This window comes from Myxocyprinus asiaticus, chromosome 22, assembly GCF_019703515.2.
Source record: "Myxocyprinus asiaticus isolate MX2 ecotype Aquarium Trade chromosome 22, UBuf_Myxa_2, whole genome shotgun sequence".
NCBI classification, from domain to species: Eukaryota; Metazoa; Chordata; class Actinopteri; order Cypriniformes; family Catostomidae; genus Myxocyprinus; species Myxocyprinus asiaticus.
Window position 1 is genome coordinate 33,666,839 of NC_059365.1, and position 21,153 is coordinate 33,687,991.

General features: G+C 37.4%; 2 protein-coding genes across 3 annotated transcripts; both read right to left on the minus strand.

Annotated features, from left to right (window-relative positions):
* Positions 1-1,676: 1,676 nt before the first annotated feature.
* Positions 1,677-12,830, minus strand: LOC127413126 (sideroflexin-1-like). 2 transcript variants are annotated; one of them, XM_051650010.1, is made up of 11 exons: positions 12,697-12,830; positions 9,791-9,960; positions 9,443-9,613; positions 9,185-9,283; positions 7,410-7,485; positions 7,176-7,261; positions 6,861-6,988; positions 6,624-6,673; positions 6,437-6,486; positions 6,279-6,326; positions 1,677-2,289 (listed from the first exon to the last, which is right to left on the minus strand). In XM_051650010.1, the coding sequence occupies exons 2-11, from the start codon at positions 9,952-9,954 to the stop codon at positions 2,193-2,195; spliced, it is 969 nt and encodes a 322-aa protein (XP_051505970.1). In that variant the 5' UTR covers positions 9,955-9,960; positions 12,697-12,830; the 3' UTR covers positions 1,677-2,192. The 2 variants fall into 2 exon arrangements, with proteins under 2 accessions (XP_051505970.1, XP_051505968.1); XM_051650008.1 differs by lacking the exon at positions 12,697-12,830 and adding an exon at positions 11,808-12,044.
* Positions 12,831-13,954: 1,124 nt separating this feature from the next.
* On the minus strand, positions 13,955-20,860 carry LOC127413127 (serine/threonine-protein phosphatase 2A catalytic subunit alpha isoform-like). Its single transcript, XM_051650011.1, has 7 exons — positions 20,405-20,860; positions 18,032-18,241; positions 17,689-17,862; positions 17,408-17,497; positions 17,129-17,290; positions 15,269-15,387; positions 13,955-15,162 (listed from the first exon to the last, which is right to left on the minus strand). The coding sequence occupies exons 1-7, from the start codon at positions 20,504-20,506 to the stop codon at positions 15,090-15,092; spliced, it is 930 nt and encodes a 309-aa protein (XP_051505971.1). The 5' UTR covers positions 20,507-20,860; the 3' UTR covers positions 13,955-15,089.
* Positions 20,861-21,153: the final 293 nt, after the last annotated feature.

A 21,153-nucleotide genomic window follows, 5' to 3' on the forward strand; every position in this document is an offset into this window, starting at 1 on the left:
AAAAAAATCTTATACTTTAAAAATAGAATTGGCTAACCAGCAGGACCGGATTATAAGGAAAGTCAAAGTACCACTTCATAAATGGAAAGTGTCCCACTAGCAAGAAATAAATACTATTTGGATTGTGTGCTTGGTCAAAATTATTTTCTGAGTTCCATTAGTTATTATATTGTTAGATTGTTCAAGTTAATTTCATGTAGACTGTTGTGTTTGAATACCTTAACAAAGATGAACATGAAAATATGGTACATGAAAAGAAGTCTGTGTGTTTCCATCACTTGAACTGCTAGAGAAGTGGACTTTGGAACAGTCAATGCAAACACTTTGAACTTTAACCTCATACTATTTTCACTTACAAAACGTTTGTTCATGCACGGTTGGTAAACAAAGAAATTATATGAACATACTGTACACACTATTCATCAGTTCTTGTATAACATTCTAACGGTTTGAACTAAAAAAATACTGAGGATAGTAAAATAGATCAAACTATTCTTTAAATCCATGCTATACTGTCTGTTTATTAAATTTGCATCTAAGGAAATGTGCAGCAGAGGTCTGTATTTGGCAATGATGTAAAGTGATTGCACTATTGACATACACCGATCAGCCACAACATTAAAACCACCTGCCTAATATTGTGTAGGTCCCACTCGTGCCGCCAAAACAGCGCCAACCCGCATCTCAGAATAGCATTCTGACGAGTGACGAGGAGGAGGGCGTGGCCAGGCTGTGAGGGTGCACGGCCGGCGCTGAATCAGATGATCAGCGGGAAAGTGAGATAAAGGGGATCCTGAGATGCCAGTTCGAGGGAGAGAGAGACGCACGTGGCTGCGCTGCATGTGTGTGTCTGTGTCCTAATGTTTTATGTTGTTTTAAGTTCATTTATATCATTAAAGTTTACGTTGACTGTTGAGCTGGTTCCCACCTCGTCTTTGCCCGTCCTTTACCTATTACACTATTCTTCTCACCACAATTGTACAGAGCAGTTATCTGAGTTACCATAGGCTTTGTCAATTCAAACCAGTCTGGCCATTCTCTGTTGACCTCTCTCATCAACAAGGCATTTCTGTCCACAGAACTGCCCCTCACTGGATGTTTTTTGTTTTTGGCACCATTCAGAGTAAATTCTAGAGACTGTTGTGTGTGAAAATCCCAGGAGATCAGCAGTTACAGAAATATTCAAACCAGCCCGTCTGGCACCAACAATCATGCCATGGCCCAAATCCCTGAGATCACATTTTTTCCCTATTCTGATGACTGATGTGAACATTAACTGAAGCTCCTGACCCGTATCTGCATGATTTTATGCACTGCACTGCTGCCACACGATTGGCTGATTAGATAATCGCATGGATGATTGCTGGTGCCAGATGGGCTGGTTTGAGTATTTCTGTAACTGCTGATCTCCTGGGATTTTCACACACAACAGTCTCTAGAATTTACTCAAAATGGTGCCATAAAAAAAACACCCAGTGAGCAGCAGTTCTGTGGACAGAAATGCCTTGTTGATGAGAGAGGTCAACAGAGAATGGCCAGACTGGTTTGAACTGACAAAGTCTACGGTAACTCTGATAACTGCCCTGAACAATTGTGGTGAGAAGAATATAATCTCGGAATGCTATTCTGAGATGCGGGTTGGCGCTGTTTTGGCGGCACAAGGGGAACCTACACAATATTAGGCAGGTGGTATTAATGTTGTGGCTGATCAGTGTATAGAGGTCCCATGACTTTTCTTAAAACTGAATTTGAAATTTGGCAGTACTGTATAAACAGCGACCCTCATTAAAAGATAAAACAGAGAATACTGATAACAATGATGCAATACATACTAACAGAAAGGACAAAGAACATAATCTGCCATCTTTGATCCTTCCTGAAAATGGCATTAAATGGCACATGGAATAAAGAGGCAGCACACACAGATTCAATTGCAAACTTAAAACATACTACATGTACTGTATGTACAGTAATAAACACCGTCATACACATGTCCAACAAAAGACTGGCACAGATCAGCAATGACAAAATGTACTTCTTTTAAAAACAATTTAAACAGTCAAAAATGTCAAAACATCTTCCAAAATGACTGAGTTGGGATGTCCTGGAGAGGAACGTGAACTTTGGCACACAAACAAGATGTTGAGTGAGTAAAACAGTTACAGTAAAGTGGAGATTCACAGATTTTTTTCTCACAGTCCTTTGTTGAAATAGACCGTCTCCACTCCAGGATGACTGGCTCGAATTTTTTCCTGTAACTCTGGTTCCAAGCGACTCACCGCCATAGAACTGAAAGTGTTTCATTAGAAAAAAATGCAACTGAAGTGCTGCAGAATTTCAGACAACAAAATCTTATACTAAGGTCCTGATTTACTAAAGGTCTGTGTGTATAAAAATGCAAACTTGATAGCACCATGTGAAAAAATAGCATCAAAAGACACAAAAAGCACGTCTTGTCAGTTTTTGCATCTTTCCCTTATTGAATATGCAGGAATGGTAACTGCGCATGCAGGTATTAAGGATCGAGCATTAATCTGATTCGCCTGGTTTCACACCATGGCCAGAGACTTTGAGAAAAGAAAATACATGTACACAATGCTGCTGGATTTCTGCCATGCATTAAAGTGATTCAAAATTATTTATCATGAGCAATTTTGTTTCCTCCAAAATAATATTTAGAGCACAAAATCATATTTGAACTTAATACACTGTTGCACAGAATAAATAAAACACTATAACTGTAAATAACAAGATTTCTGTCCTCTTATTTCAATTCCTAATTTTTAATCAATTAAAAAATTGCTTTTTAACTTCTCTTGCTTTACATAAATAAAAATCATATAAATGGCCATACTTAAAATCAGTATTTAGTGAAAGCCACATGTGAGCTGCATGTCCAACATTTGGTATTTCCACATAGGAAATAAAGTATAGACAAACACAATGTGCTTAAGCTAACAACACAAACCATTATAATCTTTATGTCTTTATTGAACACATCCCAATAAACATTCACAGTGCTGTGGAAAAAGTGAACCTTTGGATTTAATAACTGGTCGATCCTACTCTGGCAGCAATAACCTCAACCAAGTGTTTCCAGTAGCTGCGGATTAAACCTGCACAACGTTCAGATGGAATTTTGGACCATTCTTCCTTAAAGAACTGCTTCAGCTCAGCCATAGTCTTAGGATGTCTGGTGTGAACGGCTCTCTTGAGGTCATTCCACAGCATCTCTATTGGGTTAAGGTCTGAGCTCTGACTGGGCCACTCCAAAAGGTGGATTTTCTTGTTCTATTTCTTTTTTAGTGGTTTTACTTCGATGTTTAGGGTCATTGTCCTGCTGCATCACCCAACTTCTACTGAGCTTCAGCTGTCGCACAGCCACTCTGACATTATCTTGTAGGATATCTTGATAAACTTGGGAATTAATTTTTCCCTCGATGATGACAAGCAGTCCAGGCCCCAAAGCAGCCCTAAATCATGATGCTCCCTCCACCATACTTCACCGTTGGGATGATGTTTTCATGTTGGTATGCAGTGCCCTTTTTACACCATACGTAGTGCTGCATGTTCTTTCCAAACAATTCAACCTTAGTTTCATCAGTCCACAAAACATTTTCCCAATAGCATTGTGGGGGTCAAGGTGGTCTTTGGCAATCTTCATCTGCGCAGCAATGTTTTGGTTGGAAAGCAGCGGCTTCTTTCGTGGTGTTCTGCCATGGACACCATACCTGTTTGATGTTTTCTATATAGTAGACTCATGATCAGAGATGTTAACCAGTTCCAATGATTCCTTCAAGTCTTTAACTGTCACTCTGGTTCTTTTTTACCTCATTGAGCATTCTGCGGTGTGCCCTTTGAGTCATCTTAGCTGGACGGCTACTTCTAGGGAGAGTAGCCACAGTACTAAATCATCTCCATTTATAGACAGTTTGTCTAACTGTGGACAGATGAATATCTAAGCTCTTCAAGATAGCTTTGTAACTCTTTCTTGATCGCAAGTCTTCTGAGATCTCTTTTTTTTGCGAGGCATCGACCATGTCAATAGATGCAAATAGCACACTCAAAATGTTTGAATGCTTTTTATAAGTCAAAGTAGCTCTAACCCACACCTCCAATCTTGTTTCATTAACTGGATGACAGGTTTGCCAACTCCTGACTCTAATTAGCTTTTGTTGATGTCTTTAGCCTAAGGGTTCACTTTCTTTTTCCACAGCACTGTGAATGTTTAATGGGATGTGTTCAATAAAGACATAAAGATTATAATTTTTACTGTGTTGTTAGCTTAAGCACATTGTGTTTGTCTATCCTGGGGGCGGCGATTGGTGGGGGGGGGGGGGGGGGGGGGCGTTGGAATAATAGGGTTCAAAACAGTGTTACTATAAATGCAAACTTTAATACAGTGAAAAAGACTCTATTAGCATTACATAAATATATATATAAATAAAAAAATTTCAACATTCTTTTGAATGTCCATGTACTAAAATAAATTATTTGATGCCATGAGTGTACCTTCATTTACTATTACTATTATTTTGAATGGCCATGGAAAATGAAGCAATGTGATAACAATTTTACCTGGTCGCAAAAAGTAGTCCGTTAATTTACCAGATGAACTTTCACCTTTTGCTGACCCTTTATGCTTTGCAGAGCTAATGTGTGCTTTTAAATCACTTGAACCTTTATTAGCAACTGACACATAAGTGCCAGCTTTACATGTCATACACGGATCTCGACCCAGACGAAAGCATGGGAATTTTTTGTGCAAATCTTCTGTAAATTTGCACTTTCGTTTGGGCATTGTTTCCACTCAGCTGTCATTTGCTGCTACTGTCAAGCAACTGTTTGATGCCGAACACAACAGCGCTTTGCATGTTCACGGAGAGATTGACAGGCAGGAATTTGGCCAATAGTTGCTGCAAGCCTCTTATAATCTTATAATCGACCAGTTGGTGAGCGAGAAGGCGGGACTTACAAAGAGGGGTTAAAGCAATGCAAATATGCGCACACACACTAGTGATGGGAAGATCGGATCATTTTACTGACTTGAATCTTTGAGTCTCATTCAGCAAAATGAACGAACCTTTATTCAAGTCATTTCGTTTAAATTAAATTAAAATGTTAAATTTTCAATAGCCAAATCCCCCCCAGCACGTCTACTTATGCAAACTTTGATTATAGTCCCAATAAGGAAAAATTGATAATGCAGCCAAGGACAAATTATGAGAAACAGAAATGATTAGTTCACCTCTGGAATCTTCTTGTCCGAGTCGTTCGTTCTTTTGTCACTGCATAGCGTATATGGCTGTCACGTGACAAAAGAACGAACAACTTGGACCAGAAGACTCGAGAGGTGAACTAATCATTTCTGTTTCCTGTACAGCGCCTATGCGGTTTTCACGTAACAAACGAACGGAGGTTGCGCAATGCACAAAAATGAACGAATCACTCTCTGAGACTACTCATCCTTCTAAGTCACATAAAAGATTCGTTCAAAATGAACGAATCGTTCATGAACGACCCATCACTAGCACACAGAATGAAGTATTAGACCAGATGCACATCATAATGCAACTAAAGCCGAATCCCGGATATTTTCGCAAATTTAGAAATCCCGGCCGAACGCTTTTTTAAGGTCCGAAAAAGAGGACGTATGGTCACCCTAAATAAATAGGCTATAAAAAGCTTCATTTGGTTAATCATTTTTATATACAGCATTGTAATGGAGCCAAGTCTCCATCATTTCAAAATAAGAGTCCCCGGTGTGTTTCGGGCTTGTTTATAGTTAAAAGTCCCCAATATGCATCAAATCTTCATTTTTTCTGATTATTATTAGAATTTTGGTTGAACAGTAAACCACATATAAGATTTAATTCATTTTGGACTCGTGTAGCCTCTGTGTCTGTACCTGGCATAGTAAGGAAAGATTGAGAACATTTTTAAACATTGTATAAATCGATTTTAAAAACTACCAGCCGATTAATCGGTTATTGGTCTTTTCCACCACCTTAGTTATCGGTGTCAGCAAAATCCACTATCGGTTGACCTCTAGTCTAAACTATATGCTATTGTCCAACCGTGCTATAAGCAAAATTATTCTAGGTAAATCACCCGTAATAAACCCATGAAGCACACACATAATCTGGTAGATTGCAAAAGGAAATTAGTGACTGTCGTAAATCAGGGCCTACGCATGAGGTGATGTGTAATGTCCACAAAACTTTACTGGAAAAGTGAGTCAGCAATTAGCAAAAAAACAGTTTTGAGAATTTTCTCACCTCTTTTGTGGAAATAATGCACAGCACAATGGAGTTGCAAACACAAGACTAAGAGGAAGAAAGAATGTACAAAAGAATGGGTCACAAATTATTGAATTCCTCAGTACATTCAGAAAATAACTGTTTATAAGACCATCAGTCTATCTTTGGCAACTCACCAAAATCCAACCAAGCCAACTTGAATGGGTGCACTCATCCATGGAAACCTCTGAAAAGATGCAACACAGCAGAAGTTGGGTGTGTGCATGATTTGCTTACAACTAATAGTTCAAAACCATTTTTTTTACTTAAAATTTCAGGTACTGTAAGTAAACAAAATGTTTACAAAACATTATTTGACAATACCTTGAGAAAGGCCTTCTTTTCCAAGGAGTTCATTAAAAATGGAGGGATGGCTACAAGAAAAGGTTAAAAAATGTTACATGAAGCTCTTTCGTGAGGATATACATTTTTAACATAGAGTATAGTTCACTACATATCGCTGATGTATTTACTAGTACTTCTTTGGTTTTTTTCATTTAAGCATACAATTTGTTTCCATTTGACTGTAATCGGTTTAATGAAACACAATCACAAACAAACCCATTCCTGGAGAGGCCATGAGGATTCTGGACACCACCACTTGTGTAATGGCCTGTTGAGCTGCCTTTGAAGATTCTCCTAACCGATTGTCATTCTCATCTGTTACTGGAATGCCGTGTTTAAGTTCCCTGTTTAATAAAAAGGGAACGACACACTAAGTTACTTATATCTTTCTAAAGAACACTGAAGCACACTTAAGACACATGCATTCAGAATCAGATTTTTTGTAAATACATCAGTAAGGAATGCTGAGCAATCTCGTAAAATGAGGTTAAACGTCTCCCTGTAAGCATTTTGTTGTGGATAATCATTTACCGTTGTCTCATCAGTGGAATATTGATACAGTTTGCAGCAGCTACAGCAGCGAATGGCACAAAGCGGCCTATGAGTGGAGACACATGCTGAAAAAAAAGACAATCATATAATTGTTAAAGGACTAAAAATGAGTACTGACGAGATTACATGATGTACATATAGAGTCACCACTGTGTGATAAACATTGTAACATTGTAAGGGTGAACTTGCTGATAAATAACAATGGAACATTACCTTTGCTAATGCATTTAGTCCTAAAGCAGTAACCACCGCCCCAGTGGTGGCTGATACATATGCTGTGCCAAGTTGGCTGCAAGGACATATCACAGGAATTTATGAATAATGCTACAAAAATTAAGATTAAACATACACTTAAAGGAATAGTTCACCCAAAAATTTTAATTCTGTAAATTTTTACTCACCCTAAGTAAGTTGGGCATCAAATAACATCAAACCTCATTGGTTCTTTGATATCTTGTAACCAAACTTCATGACCTACACCATAGTCACTACATTTTATTTGGGATATTTGATCGTCCCCAATTGGGAATTGAGTAACGATTTAATTTAAGAGAAAACAACTTACATTTCGGTCTGTTGCAAGTACCGGTTACTGTATGGCTTCAGAAGACTTGGAATATAGTGTATGTGTTGTACTGATTACTTTTTTACTGTGGTTTTATTTTTATTATATATATGTTTTTTTTTTTTTTTTTTGGGAGATTGACAGCTGGAAGCAATATTCACTTGCATTATGCCAAAAAGCTGTGTGAAGATTGTTCTGTTTTTTTCTGAAAAGTCATACGGGTTTGGAGTAAATAATGACACAATTTCCATTTTTGGGTGAGCCGTTCCTTTGGCATACACACTGACTCTGTGAAAGAAATAGTTCACCCAAAAATAAAAATTCTAATCATTTACTCACCCTCATGCCATCCCAGATGCATCTTTCTTCTGCTGAACACAAACGAACATTTTTAGAAGAATATTTCAGCTCTGTAGGTCCATACAATGAAAGACTCCAGTGGTTAAATCCATATCTTGAGCAGCGATATGATAGGTGTGGGTGAGAAACAGATCAATATTGAAGTCCCTTTTTACTATAAATTCTCCTTCCTGCCCAGTAGGTGGTGATATGCACGTAGAATGCGAATCAGCAAAAACAAAAGAAGAAGAATGTGAAAGTGGAGATTTATAGTAAAAAATGACTTAAATATTGACACCTATCATATTGCTTCAGAAGATAAAGATTTAACCACTGGAGTCATATGGATTACTTTTATGCTGCCTTTTTGTGCTTTTTTAACTTCAAAGATTTGGTCACCATTTACTTGCATTGTATGGACCAGCAGAGCTGAAATATTCTTCTAAAAATCTTTGTTTGTGTTCAGCAGAAGAAAGAAAGTCATACACATCTGGGATGACATGAGGGTGACTAAATGATGAGAAGAGTTTCATTCTTGGGTGAACTATTCCTTGAAGTACAAATGTTATAGACCTTTTCCGGGATGCGGAAGTGTTCCACGATTCATAATGGAAGCCTGTTTGCGCTTTCAGTCTCAAGTGTTTTCACTCGAATCAGCATTTGTTCTTACCAAATAATGTGATGTTTAGCATAAACATTGTTTTTATTTTTTTTTTCAAAAAAAGCACGTGGCTCCATAGTGCTGATACTTTAGAGAGTCACGATGACCGTCTTTGGACAGTGCCTTACCCACCAAGGTTTCAGGAGTGGGTACCTTACATGAAGCTATGAACCGAGGTTAGTTACGCTGATATTAACTACTTTGAGTTGTTATGTCAGCTAAAAACTGCACAAGTTGAGCCTGAACTCAGTTTTACTTCAACTAACACTTAAAAGGGTTGTTGTTCTCCATCTGGAACGCTTCTATTAGTAGTTTTTACATTGCTTCTTATGAAGACCGTAACCAGAAAACAGTTCAGCGGCAACCAGAATAATCATGGCGACGCCGAATGGTTAGTCAGGAAAACTGTGAATATCCTCTTACTTTACAGTGATGGGGGCATCTCCACTTCTGTTGGTGTAGTTGACTATTGCATTGAAAGACTGATTGATCCACTGCCAAAACAGAACAGCTGGAGTCGTCCTACAAGCATGAAAGGAGCATAAATATAAACTATGATTAATTTCCAAATTTTGTTATAATTATATTAGTGCACAATAACAATCTGAATAAAAAGTAGCATCTAAAGATATGCTATAGTACAAAGAACTGCAGATGTTCCAGTTTTAGACCATGATTCACCTATAGAACGTCATCATGCATCCAGTGATGGTCATGTTCATGGGGACCTGAGCAGACATGCGACCAATCAGGAGCATTTTCTCACCCGTGTCCGGATGGAATGCAGAGTCAAAAACATACTTTGCCCGCCAAAGCTCATCTTCACTGAGACCTGGCTTTACCACCCCTTGTCTTCAAAAGATAAGAAAACGGAAGAGGGTGATAATGTATCTATGTCTCTATCAAGCAAACCCAGCCCATGTTACAATAACAAATCATACAAAAACACATTAATAAATGCAAATATCTTAGTGGAAGTTCCCCCAATTTCAGTTTAAAAATAGAGCACGAGGGTCTTATTTAAATTACTTGTAATCCTGAATAATCTGACGTGCTTTTTCTAGTTGTTCATTTGACAGGAGGATATTTCTGGGGTCTGTGACAGTGAAGAAATGCTTTGCTCGACCCACAAATGTTCCCTGATCCCATCGAGGTTCTTTAATGTTTATGGAGGAGGAGAGCTCGGCTGCCATGGTACACTGTAAAAAAATGAAACAGTTCAAAGTTTAGAGACCCTTCCTCTTATTTTAACAGAACAAATAAATCTGGCTATGCATACCATTACACAACAGTGTGAATGCCATGGACAACAATGTACATCATAAACTTGAAAACAATTTAAAATACCGTGGCTTAAAAGAATAAATCACCCAAATGTCACCCTAATGTCCCTCAAAACCCATATGATGTCAATGGCTTCAAACCACTGGTTCTCCTTTGTCTCGTAACCAATTGTGAAGCACCAAGTTTGAATATGTGGAAACTTCAATGAGATTCGAGGAGATTTTCTGTGAATAACTTTAGGGAATATTCTGGGTTCAATACAAGTTAAGCTCAATTGACAGCATTTGTGGCAAAATATTGAATACCACAAAAATGACTTGACTTGTCCCTCCTTTTCTTTAAAAAAAGCAAAAATCGAGGTTACAATGAGGCACTTACAATGGAAGTGAATGGGATCAATCTGTAAATGTTAAAGTACTCAAAATGTAAACAATATGCCTGTTAACAGTGTGATAACATCACTTTTAGTGTGATAACATCACTTACTAACCTTTTCTGTGTAAAGTTATTTCCAATACCACAGTTACTGCTGTAAAATTGTGATCAATTAGTAAGGGTGATGATGTGTGTTTGAAAAACTTTTATTTTGACGCATGTCAAAATAATCCAGCAGAGCGGACCCTTTGCACTAGTGGTTATATGATGGCTTCAGTTGCACTGCACAAACGCACGTTTCAGATGAGAAGCATATTTAGTGCTTATATAGCATTGAACGTGAGATGAATATCATTAATTTTGTTATGGCGGTCCAAAATTTTGCTTGGGTGGCCACTGAACAATTTTCAGTCAAGGAAAAAACATGAAAAATCAATGGAAGTGCTTTTGTAAAATTATAAACTTTACATTCCAAAAATTGGCCCCATTCACTTCCATTGTAAGTGTCTCCCTGTAACCTCGAATTTTTTTTTTTTTTTAAAGAAAAGGATGAAGGAGTCTAAATAATTATTTGTTGTTGTAATCAACATTATGCCACAAATGCTGTCGATTGAGCTTGACTTATTTTTGTCCTTTTTTGATACTGACAGCCACTGGTCACTTTGTGTTTCACAGAGGAAGAACAATCATACAGGTTTGGAACGACATGAGGGTGAGTAAATGATGACAGAACTTTCCCTTCCATTACGTTTTTACATTCTGTGTGGAGAAAACAATGTCCTGAAACAACATCTGGTCCATCAAAAGTCATTTTCTATTCTTTTTTTCCCCTTGAAAACTGAATAATGTTTGCACATGAAATTCCTCTGTGGATTAAGCCACTGCTGAATCAGCATGTCATTGACACAGCTGACCAGTCAACCAGAGACAGGCTTGAAAATCAGCTGAAAAACCACACAAGTTGCTGCATAGTCTCCATATAAAGAACGCACAGAGGCCTGCTTGAACATGTTACTTTACATAATTGTTGTGTTTTATGCAACAGGCCTAAAGGTAATAGATTGTAAAGTTTTTTGAATGAAGAGTAGGTGCATTAATGTCATTTAGGAGCAGACGGTTTACAGCATTAGGCGGATTCGTTTCCTTTTAAATGACCAATAGAAAAGCGATTTCTGGATCAAATATTTCACCAAGGCTGCGTTTCAGATAAAACAGGATTTAACCATTTATTTGCATTCGCCAGTGCGCAAAAATGCATTCGTGAAGACAGAATGAATTCAGTTAAATAAATCGCAACGCATTAAATGTGCAGCTTGGTGACATTTTGTCTTAACAATGCACCAAAGATGGCTGAAGGGAGGACAATAAATCAAGCGTTTCACTTTACCTTCAAAACCAGACTGTGATGAAAGGGGGTCAGTGTCTCTTTAAATCAAATTAAGGTTCATGTGTTTCACACGCGATCACTTCGATCTGCGCGCGACTGATGCTTTGGCTCGCGCTGCATCCCTTTCCAATGTTCATCACTGAACGCACGATTAACATGTTATGCTTTCCAAACATGCAAACACAAAACACTCGCGATGACGATAAGACACGGACTGATCCGAACTGAACTTTGAACAGAGGCGCCGTGTTTATGACACTCTCCCCAAACAGCATATTTCTTGCCCACTAGTGTGCTTTATCGACAGCACATGAATCTATGATATATCAGTAGTAATGGATTGGATGCATCTTCTTTCAGATCATTTATGGCCTTTGCAAACGTTTCGAAATTAATGCTCTTTAGGCACTAAAACGAGTATGGTATACATGTAAATTAATAATGGTTTGCACATGTTTCTTTTCGTGATCATTTGCTAGAATACCATCACTGTAACCTAATGGCAAAGAATGGTTCAAGACCAGTCAGTACCGGTTAGGTGGCTTCCACTGGGTTTTCTTTTTCATATGTCATAGACCAAAATATGAACGATTACATTCAATTCTCGTGTTTAAAAAGATTAGACGGATGCTCCGGGTGACAAACACCTTCAGCAATGTTACAGTTATATCTTAAAATCATCAGAACTCCAGATGTGCACCTCTTTTTCCACCTCTGGATGCCACATCACAAATCCACTTACAGCATAGGGTTTGCCATCTATTCTACTGGAGCCAATAAAAAAAAAAAAAAAAAAATATATATATATATATATATATATATATATATATATATATATATATATATATATATATATATATATATATATATATAAGGTGCTGTTACTTACAGTGCAACAGTGCGCAGCTCTCCGTCAGACACAATCACGGCACTCCGCAGCAGAGATCAGAGTCTCACTGAGGTTAATTTACGAATGAATATGAAGCACGCTGCAGTAAACCACCAACGACTCCTCTCACTGCAACCAGACACTGTGTGCGATTTCAAATTAAAAGTTCCAAATAGCTTGTTACAACGGAAAATTACATTTACGTGAGACTGTATTTATACAGTGCTTTATATAGAAACAAAATGTTTTATTAGATGATTAATACTCATCAGAATTATCAGAATAAAACACTAATTTAATCAACGAAAATACTTTTGCTTTACAACCAAAGGAATGTAAATATTAAAAAAGTTCTAAACCTTGTGACATTCATTTTTACCGTTAGCGCTTTAACCTTTAAATAAACACAACCAGCTATTATTACTTAAAGGAATATTCCGGGTTCAATACAAGTTAAGCTCAATCGACAGCATTTGTGGCATAATGTTGATTACCACAAAAAATAATTTTGATTTGCCCCTGCTTTTCTTTAAAAAAGCAAGCAATCTGTGTTCCAGTGAGGCACTTACAATAGAAGTGAATGTAAACATCAAAATACTCACTGTTTAAAAGTATAGCCACAAGACGTAAACAATATGTGTGTTAACATGATTTCAGTGTGATCAAATTGCTTACTAACCTTTTCTGTGTAAAGTTATAGCCAATTTAACAACTTCGTTGCCATGACGATGTAATGTCAACAAACCCTAAAACGACTGTAAAAATGACAATTTAAACAACTGTACAGGTCAAATAATACACAAGTTTTAACAGAAGAATTATTGTTAGTTCTTTTATAAAATTATAAGCTTCACATTTCTGTATTCAAACCCTCTAAAACTTGGCCCCATTCACTTCCATTGTAAATGCATCACTGTATTTATGAGGGACAAGTCAAAATTATTTTCTGTGGTAATCAACATTATGCAACAAATGCTGCTGATTGAGCTTAACTTGTATTGAACCCGGAATATTCCTTTAAAAACCCAAAATATAATTTGTATGTCATATGTGAGGACTATAAATAATTGAACATAGTTTTGTATTGAATTGCACCTTTGCAGGTAGAGAAGATTTATTTTAAAAATGACAATTAGTTTTAAGCTAATAACCTTTTTAAAATGCCAATAACTCCTTGGAGCTGGGTCATTTTTCTCTGTGCCTTTTAGGTCCCACATTAACTTATATGTAAAAATTAAACAATGACTTTAACAATGAATAACTGAAGCCAACTTTTATTTGTTATTATATGCAGATTTCATTTGGCTATAGTGTTCAGACTATCATTGTCTACAAAAAGGGATGCAAACTCATGAGAGGCAAAAAAGTTGAGAAAGTAATAGCAGGTATTCCAGGGGTATATATTCAGTTGATCTGTTTGTTGTATTTAAAGCTTTTTATGTGATTAAGCTCAAATTACCCCTTTCAATTGATTTTATTAAATAAAAAGTAGAAAACTGTACCAAACAAATTAGGCAAATTAGCTTAAAAAAAAAAAGCTGATTTCCATCTCTGATAGCTCCATCTTGTGGATGTTTTAAATGCCAACCTAATTCTACAATTAAAATCAATCAACCACATAAGACTTACAATTGTTTTCACTAACAGCCTTTACAATTTCATATAAATAGCATGAGTCTTTATTGCCATTTCAATCCGTACTTAATTGTGCTCTGATTTACAAATTATTGAGAAATAATGCAGTTACATACAAAAGCAAAACCAAACATAAACACTGGTGATTTTGTGTAAACTAAGCCCGATAACAAATACAGCATTGAAAAAGTGCTTAAGGTACACTGAAAAGGACTAAAACTAAGGTTTTCATACCTACCTGTAACAAACACTCCAGTAGGCAATCGTTTAATCAGCAGTCGGAAATATGCCAGATGACAGCTAACTGTGAACCTGAGGCCATGTAGCATGAAAATGCAGCTATAATACAAAGCACTGTTTAAAGCTCACCACAACTTGTACATTATCCAGTCATAAGCATTGAAAGTGTATATTCAAATAATGTTATTCCAAAACACATGGCTCTTTAGAAGAATGCACATAAACCCATTAGTTTGAAAGAAACCCTTGATATCCTGATCAAAAACACAGTAGCTTTCTTATTACAGCAGAGAAAAAAACACATGATGCAAATGGGAGTGTTATATTACAGTTGTGTTTTGGTTGAGATGACTGCATCTACTGTCGTGTTATTGCAGTACAGATATGGATCATGTTTTGGTCCAAGGACAGGGCTAAGTGTTGAAAGATTTATAAAGATAAGCATGTCTTCTGTGAATGAACACTGTCCACCGGTCAGAAAGTGCTGTAATACTGTTATTTTAAAAAGCCTTCCCATCTTACAGGAAATAGTCTGGAGTGCGACGAGTGACGTGAGGCTCACCTCTGCGTGGCGCAGGGTCAAACTGTAAACTAAATGAAATCATCCTGGTTAGTATGAATATTTATAATTGCAAAGTTATAGAACTATAACACATCAAGATGTGAGGATAGGGAGAGAAAATGATATATTACGTACAAGGAATACTTGAGCGTGTCATCAAGTTCCATTATCGCAGCTTGGTTACCACATCGGTAGCAATAATTTGGCGCACTGAAGATCGTCACAACATTCCGTTCATGACACCAGTTATAACCCTGCAAAATGATGTTTAAAAATGATATTGTGTCAATGTATTAGCTCAGTAGGTAATCCAGCCTGATTTCACATAAAAACTGGTGAAAAAAAAAAAAGTGTGTGCTGATTTTTCTTTAGCAGAAATCGGTACACGTTGATCAAATTTGAAAACACTGCCCCCAGAGGCTAAAGAGGTAAATGTTTTAGAGCATATAAACAAGTGTGACATCCATTTATATGCAGGAGAGGTCGCCAGAAGCCAGTTGTAAAAAGAAATGTTTTCAGCTGTACAGGTTATAAAACAGTGAAGAGAAATGCTTATTTTATTGAATCTATCCCCCAACCAAAACCCAAATCTAACCCTAACCATTAGTAGAGACAAAATGCAATTATAGGAATAAAAATACAACCTCCTTATCACACTTGTGATTGTTCATACAAACATGATTACCTCCTCATTTGAATGGGGATCGAACTGTGGTCTCCCCGTGCAACTGACGCAACGCACTACCAGTTGCGCCATGAGGGAAAGTTGAGGAGCCATTGCAAACATGTCCAGTGGGAGAAAGGGCATGTCAGTGAGTCGGCATACTGTTGCCGATCCAAGGGTACCGGAACTTTAGGAAACAGAATGCCGACTTGCCGTGTGATCTTGTTGGGTAATCAATGGTTTTTGAGTGTTATCACCTATGCGTTACAATACTAAAACAAAAATGTCTCTGAAAGGTATAGTTCACCCTAAAATGAAAATTCATACATTGTTTACTCACCAATGTGTTGTTATTACCCTATATGACTTTCTTTCTTTTTCTTAACACAAAGGGAGAAGTTTTTGGACCGGTGCTAGTTCACAGCGGATGGAGTTACCCGCGTTTCTGAAAACAGAAAACAAGCGATCGATAGAATTCTGATTACCATAGGAAGGATACCTTTTATCGCGTGTTGTTGCCGTCAGGTTAGGACACAGTGTGACTGTGGCTGCCTGTAACTTCCTCTTTGTTTCTGTTTGATTTCTGAGTACTGCGTTCAAAAAAATAAGTCTGGGCATAGAAATGCATCAAATCTTTGACTATAAACTCTTAAGAAATATTTAGTAAGTTCTGTTCTCTGGTTTTTGTGCAGCTGTGTTGTTTTCTGTTGTCACTATCACTGTGGAGGACCTGTATACAGATAAACAAAAAGAGTTTGCCCAATGCCGCGAGGGAGGCTGTGTGAACTGTTGCTCTCGTGCCCTATCACGAACGCGCACAGGAGATCAGCGGTCGGTCCACAGTTTCACTAAACAATACATTAGATTTCGGTTTGTTTCTCACCTAACCTTATCGTATGCTTTCATAACAATCATGAATCTCATGGGATAAAATATTAAGACTCCTGAATTATACTTTTGTGTTCTTTTGAAGCTTGAAGGGGTGGTCACCATAAACTGCCATTGTATGACATCACTGAGCACAACATTTTTTCCCAATTTCTCCCTTTGTGTTAAGAAAAAGAAAGAAAGTCATATAAGGTTATAACAACACAGGGGTGAGTAAACAATGACTGAATTTTCATTTTTGGGTGAACTAATCCTTTAACAGAGTTTCATATCTGTTTAATATATCTTCATGTTTTAATATATCTCAATTTAATTTATTCATGGAACAAAGCACATTTAACATCTTCCACAACGATTATGAATGATCATGTTTGACTAATAATAAAAAAAAAAAATCTAAATGTATCCTTCCTTTCAACACTGGAAATCATATTTTCTTTTACCTCCATCACTAACTGGTGAGCTCGTGAAACCAGGGTCAAGCAGTTGGCATGATTAAAAGTTTCTGAGATGTCCTGGCCAAATGTGTACCCAGCCCCTCTTGGGGAAATTCCCCAACCTCCACGGTCATCTGGATCTGACCACAGCAAGTCACACATGGGACCCTGCCAATGAGATTTCGTAAGACTTTGTACGTCGTATTCTCCACTAGGGCTCTTAAAGATTAAAAAAATTACAGTTACACTAGACATCTGTCTGATATTAACCAGTGGAATTTGTACCTCATGGGGGACTTCTTGGATACGGTCCAATGCGCGAATGTGATCCAGTGTGTCAATTGAAGGTGACAGTCCTCCATGGAGACAGAATATCTGTGCAGACAGAGGAAAACTGTGTCCCTTTTGTAATTTCAAGTTGCTTCCCATGTCTTTATTTCACATATTTTGTACAATTACTTTTATTTGTACAATAATAACAAATACAGTACAATATCTTGTAGTTTGGATTTAAATTTTAACAAAAAAAAAAAACAAAGTTACAATGCATGCACAAACCAATTTACCTGGGTGTCTACAAGGGCTGTAAGAGGAAGGTAGTCAAAGAGGTCTGTGAAATATTTCCAAACATTTGCATTTCCATATTTTCTCAGGCACTCGTCATAGAAGCCATAAACCTGTGTGATTTGTCTACTTTCATGATTTCCACGAAGGATGGTGATTCTCTCTCGATATCGAACCTGGAGGATTTAAAAAATCAAAAACAAGTTGGTCATGTTAGTCATAAGAACTGCCTTATTAACACTTTATAACAAATGCATTACAGATATTAGCTGCCCGAATTTCTTGTATTACTGATGTAAATGCTAAAGCTTTATCTATTCATTCTGATTGGCAGATGACACTTACCTTCAAAGACACCAGAAGTGAGACTGTCTCTACTGAATAGTAACCTCTGTCCACATAGTCTCCCATGAAGAGGTAATTTGTGTCTGGCGATTTACCCCCAATCTTAAACAGTTCCATAAGATCATGAAATTGGCCATGTACATCTCCACATACTGTGACTGGGCAACGCACTTCCTGGACATTTGACTCTTTGGATAAAATTTCTTTAGCCTGAAATTAAAAACAAACAGGTTAGAAGACAGAAGCACTAAAGCAATTGTCTCAATCATTAACCTACGTTGCGCCTCAGTCCCTAATAAGCTGTGGGGGGCAATGTTGACATGAACCAGTGAAGAATAAATATTAGCATCTGGTTAATATGTCTAAAGTGCTTGTATGAGGGATCAAATGCTCCAGATGTAAAAATTGAGTGAAATGGTAGTATCTGAACTATCTGGTTTTATTCAAGTCAAAAACATTATTTAACAGGACTGAATCAACCTGCTTTCATTTGGTTACACTAAAGAAATTAATAAAGGGTCATCTCAGGTAGAAATAGCTCCTTAAGATAACAACTGGACATTACTGTGTGAGAAATAAACGTTGAAAAACATTGAAATGTTGACATAACATAAAAGGCTGAGCATTATTGGATTTTGCCGATAAGATAACTAAGGTGGTGGAAAAGGCAGATAACCAATGAATCAGCCGATAGTTTTTAAAATCGATTTATTGAATATTAACACATTTTAATACTGTGACGGGCACAGACATAGAGGCCGCAAGAGTCCAAAGTGAGTAAAATCCCAAACGTGTGTTTGTTGTTCGACTAAAATCCTAATAATAACCAGAACAATTTAAGATTTGGTGCATAACGTGGGACTTTTAACTATAAACAAACCTGATATGGACCAAGGACTGTTATTTTGTATTGTCTGTACACACAAACACACAAGGGAAACAAAACATGCACTCTTACAATAATTTATAATGTTTTACAATAGAATTACTATACAGAAAACATTATCAAATGGACCAATAAATACTGTATGAGCAGTAATTACTATACAGGAGATCATCATTCATCTATAGTAGATCATCAATGATCACTTGTCAATTGCAATTTGTGTCATTTTGTTTTATAACATTTCGCATTATTAACCATAAATTAGTCCATAAACAGTGATGGTAACAGAGTCTTGGCTCCCTTACAATGCTCTCTATATAAATATCATCAAATTTAGCTTTTTGTAGCCTATATATTCACCAGATAAATGGTTTTGGCCACAGAGGAACATGGAGGAATTTAAAAAAATAACTACGCAACTATCGGCACATATCAATTGGTAAAACCGATATATCGGTTGACCTAACGACATATTGATTGATGGAGATATGATACTTGACGTTTACCGACAGTCCCCATTCACTTCCATTGTAAATGCCTCACAGTAACCTCAATTTTTCTTTCTTTCTTTTTTTAAATAGTTCAATTAAAAATGAAAATTCTCTCATCATTTACTCTCCTTCGTGCCATCCCAGATGTGTATGACTTTCTTTCTTCTGCTGAACACAAAGAAAAATTTAAAGAAGAATATCTCGGCTCTGTTGGTCCATACAATGCAAGTGAATGGTGACCAGAAGCCCCAAAAAGCACATAAAGTCAGCATAAAAGTAATCCACTGGACTCCAGTGGTTTAATCAACCTTTTCTGAAGTGATCCAGTTGGTTTTGGGTGAGAACAGACCAAAATATAAATCCTTTTTCACTGTACATCTTGCCATTGCAGTCTCTAGGCATGATCATGATTTCAAGCTCGATTACACTTCCTAGTGCTTGACGCACAGAGCGCTAGATGGGACTAGTGTAATTGAGCTTGAAATCCATTCAGGTAGAGTAGAAATATGTTTTTGTGGTAAACAACATTAACTTAACTTGTATTGAACCCAGAATATTCCTTTAATCGTACAAAAATTATATCTAACACCAATATTCAGTCATTCATATTCTCCCATTTCCATTAAATGCTATTGGATCTAAACGTTTTACAATCCATGCTAACTTATAATTCAATGGGTACACTCGCAATTCCACCAATCTGCCTGACAACGAATAACATAAAGTGGGCTCAACCCGACGAGCTCTGGTTGCTAACTGCGCTGCACAGCCAACAGCCAATAGTCGCATCCATGGCTTACAGACGGCCAATAATAGAATCATTTGGCACCGTCATCTTCGGATAAGCGGCCAGTGGGAAGGCCGGACTGCAACTGTATCTGAGGCTGAGCTGCACATTTAGACAGTCTGCCCTGCTGCGCCCACGGGACGCCTGTCAGAACACGTGTTTTAACATACAATGAAACAGCTGATGATGATGATTCACATGTAACTCACCTTCTCGCATAAGATTTTCACTTGGTTTTCCGATAATTGCTTGCACTCGTTCAGTTGCTCGATCCATTGGTCCAATTCTTTCGTAAATACCTTCTCGTCCATGTTTGTAAATTGTCTCCAATCCTTTAAAGCATTCACGTAATGATAAAAATTATATACCGTTATTCCGATGCTTTATTTGGGTTTGGCGTCATGCGTCAAAGTCGTCAATCTCAGTTTAGGTTGTAAAAAAGCTGTTGACTGTTGCGTAAATTTAACACTTTACGGCCGCGAAAAGGACTGAAACGTTGCTAGGCCACTCCCTTTAAAAAAAAAACGATGTTACTGTCCACTGTAAGCAGAAAAGTGTTCAAAATACAGCTTAGAAGCTTCTTTGATTTGCGCCCTTACGTCGGTCAGAGTCTGTAGTTTTGATGCGCAACAGCGACGAAGAATCCGCTCATGTAGGTTGACGTCACCTGCTCTGCATTTAAAATTACGAACCCTACTACTGCGAAGGCTTTGCTCTTAATATTCAGGAGCCAAGCCTTCACCGTTAGTAGGTTACTAAGCAAGACCTAATGAATATTAATGAGACTGGCCTTCCCAATAGGAAGGTTACCAATCAACGTCAGCAAAAGCTTATTAATATTGACGACTTACGCCTTCGCCATAGTAGGATGTCCTGGGAGGCGTTTCCCAAAAGCATCTAAGACCAAGTAGATCGTAGAAGCCACTGGCGCCAATGGTCTCTGCGATGCTTTTGGGAA

Excerpts from the sequence above, each read along its gene's own strand:
- LOC127413126 (XM_051650010.1), bottom strand. The coding sequence starts at position 9,954 with ATGGCAGCCGAGCTCTCCTCCTCCATAAACATTAAAGAACCTCGATGG. Across the intron at positions 9,614-9,790 it reads CAGATTATTCAGGATTACAA|ACAAGGGGTGGTAAAGCCAG; the intron begins GTAATTTAAATA and ends TATCTTTTGAAG. Across the intron at positions 7,262-7,409 it reads GACTAAATGCATTAGCAAAG|CATGTGTCTCCACTCATAGG; the intron begins GTAATGTTCCAT and ends CTTTTTTTTCAG.
- LOC127413127 (XM_051650011.1), bottom strand. The coding sequence starts at position 20,506 with ATGGACGAGAAGGTATTTACGAAAGAATTGGACCAATGGATCGAGCAA. Across the intron at positions 17,291-17,407 it reads TCCAAGAAGTCCCCCATGAG|GGTCCCATGTGTGACTTGCT; the intron begins GTACAAATTCCA and ends TCTCATTGGCAG. Across the intron at positions 15,388-17,128 it reads CTCACCAGTTAGTGATGGAG|GGTTATAACTGGTGTCATGA; the intron begins GTAAAAGAAAAT and ends ATCATTTTGCAG.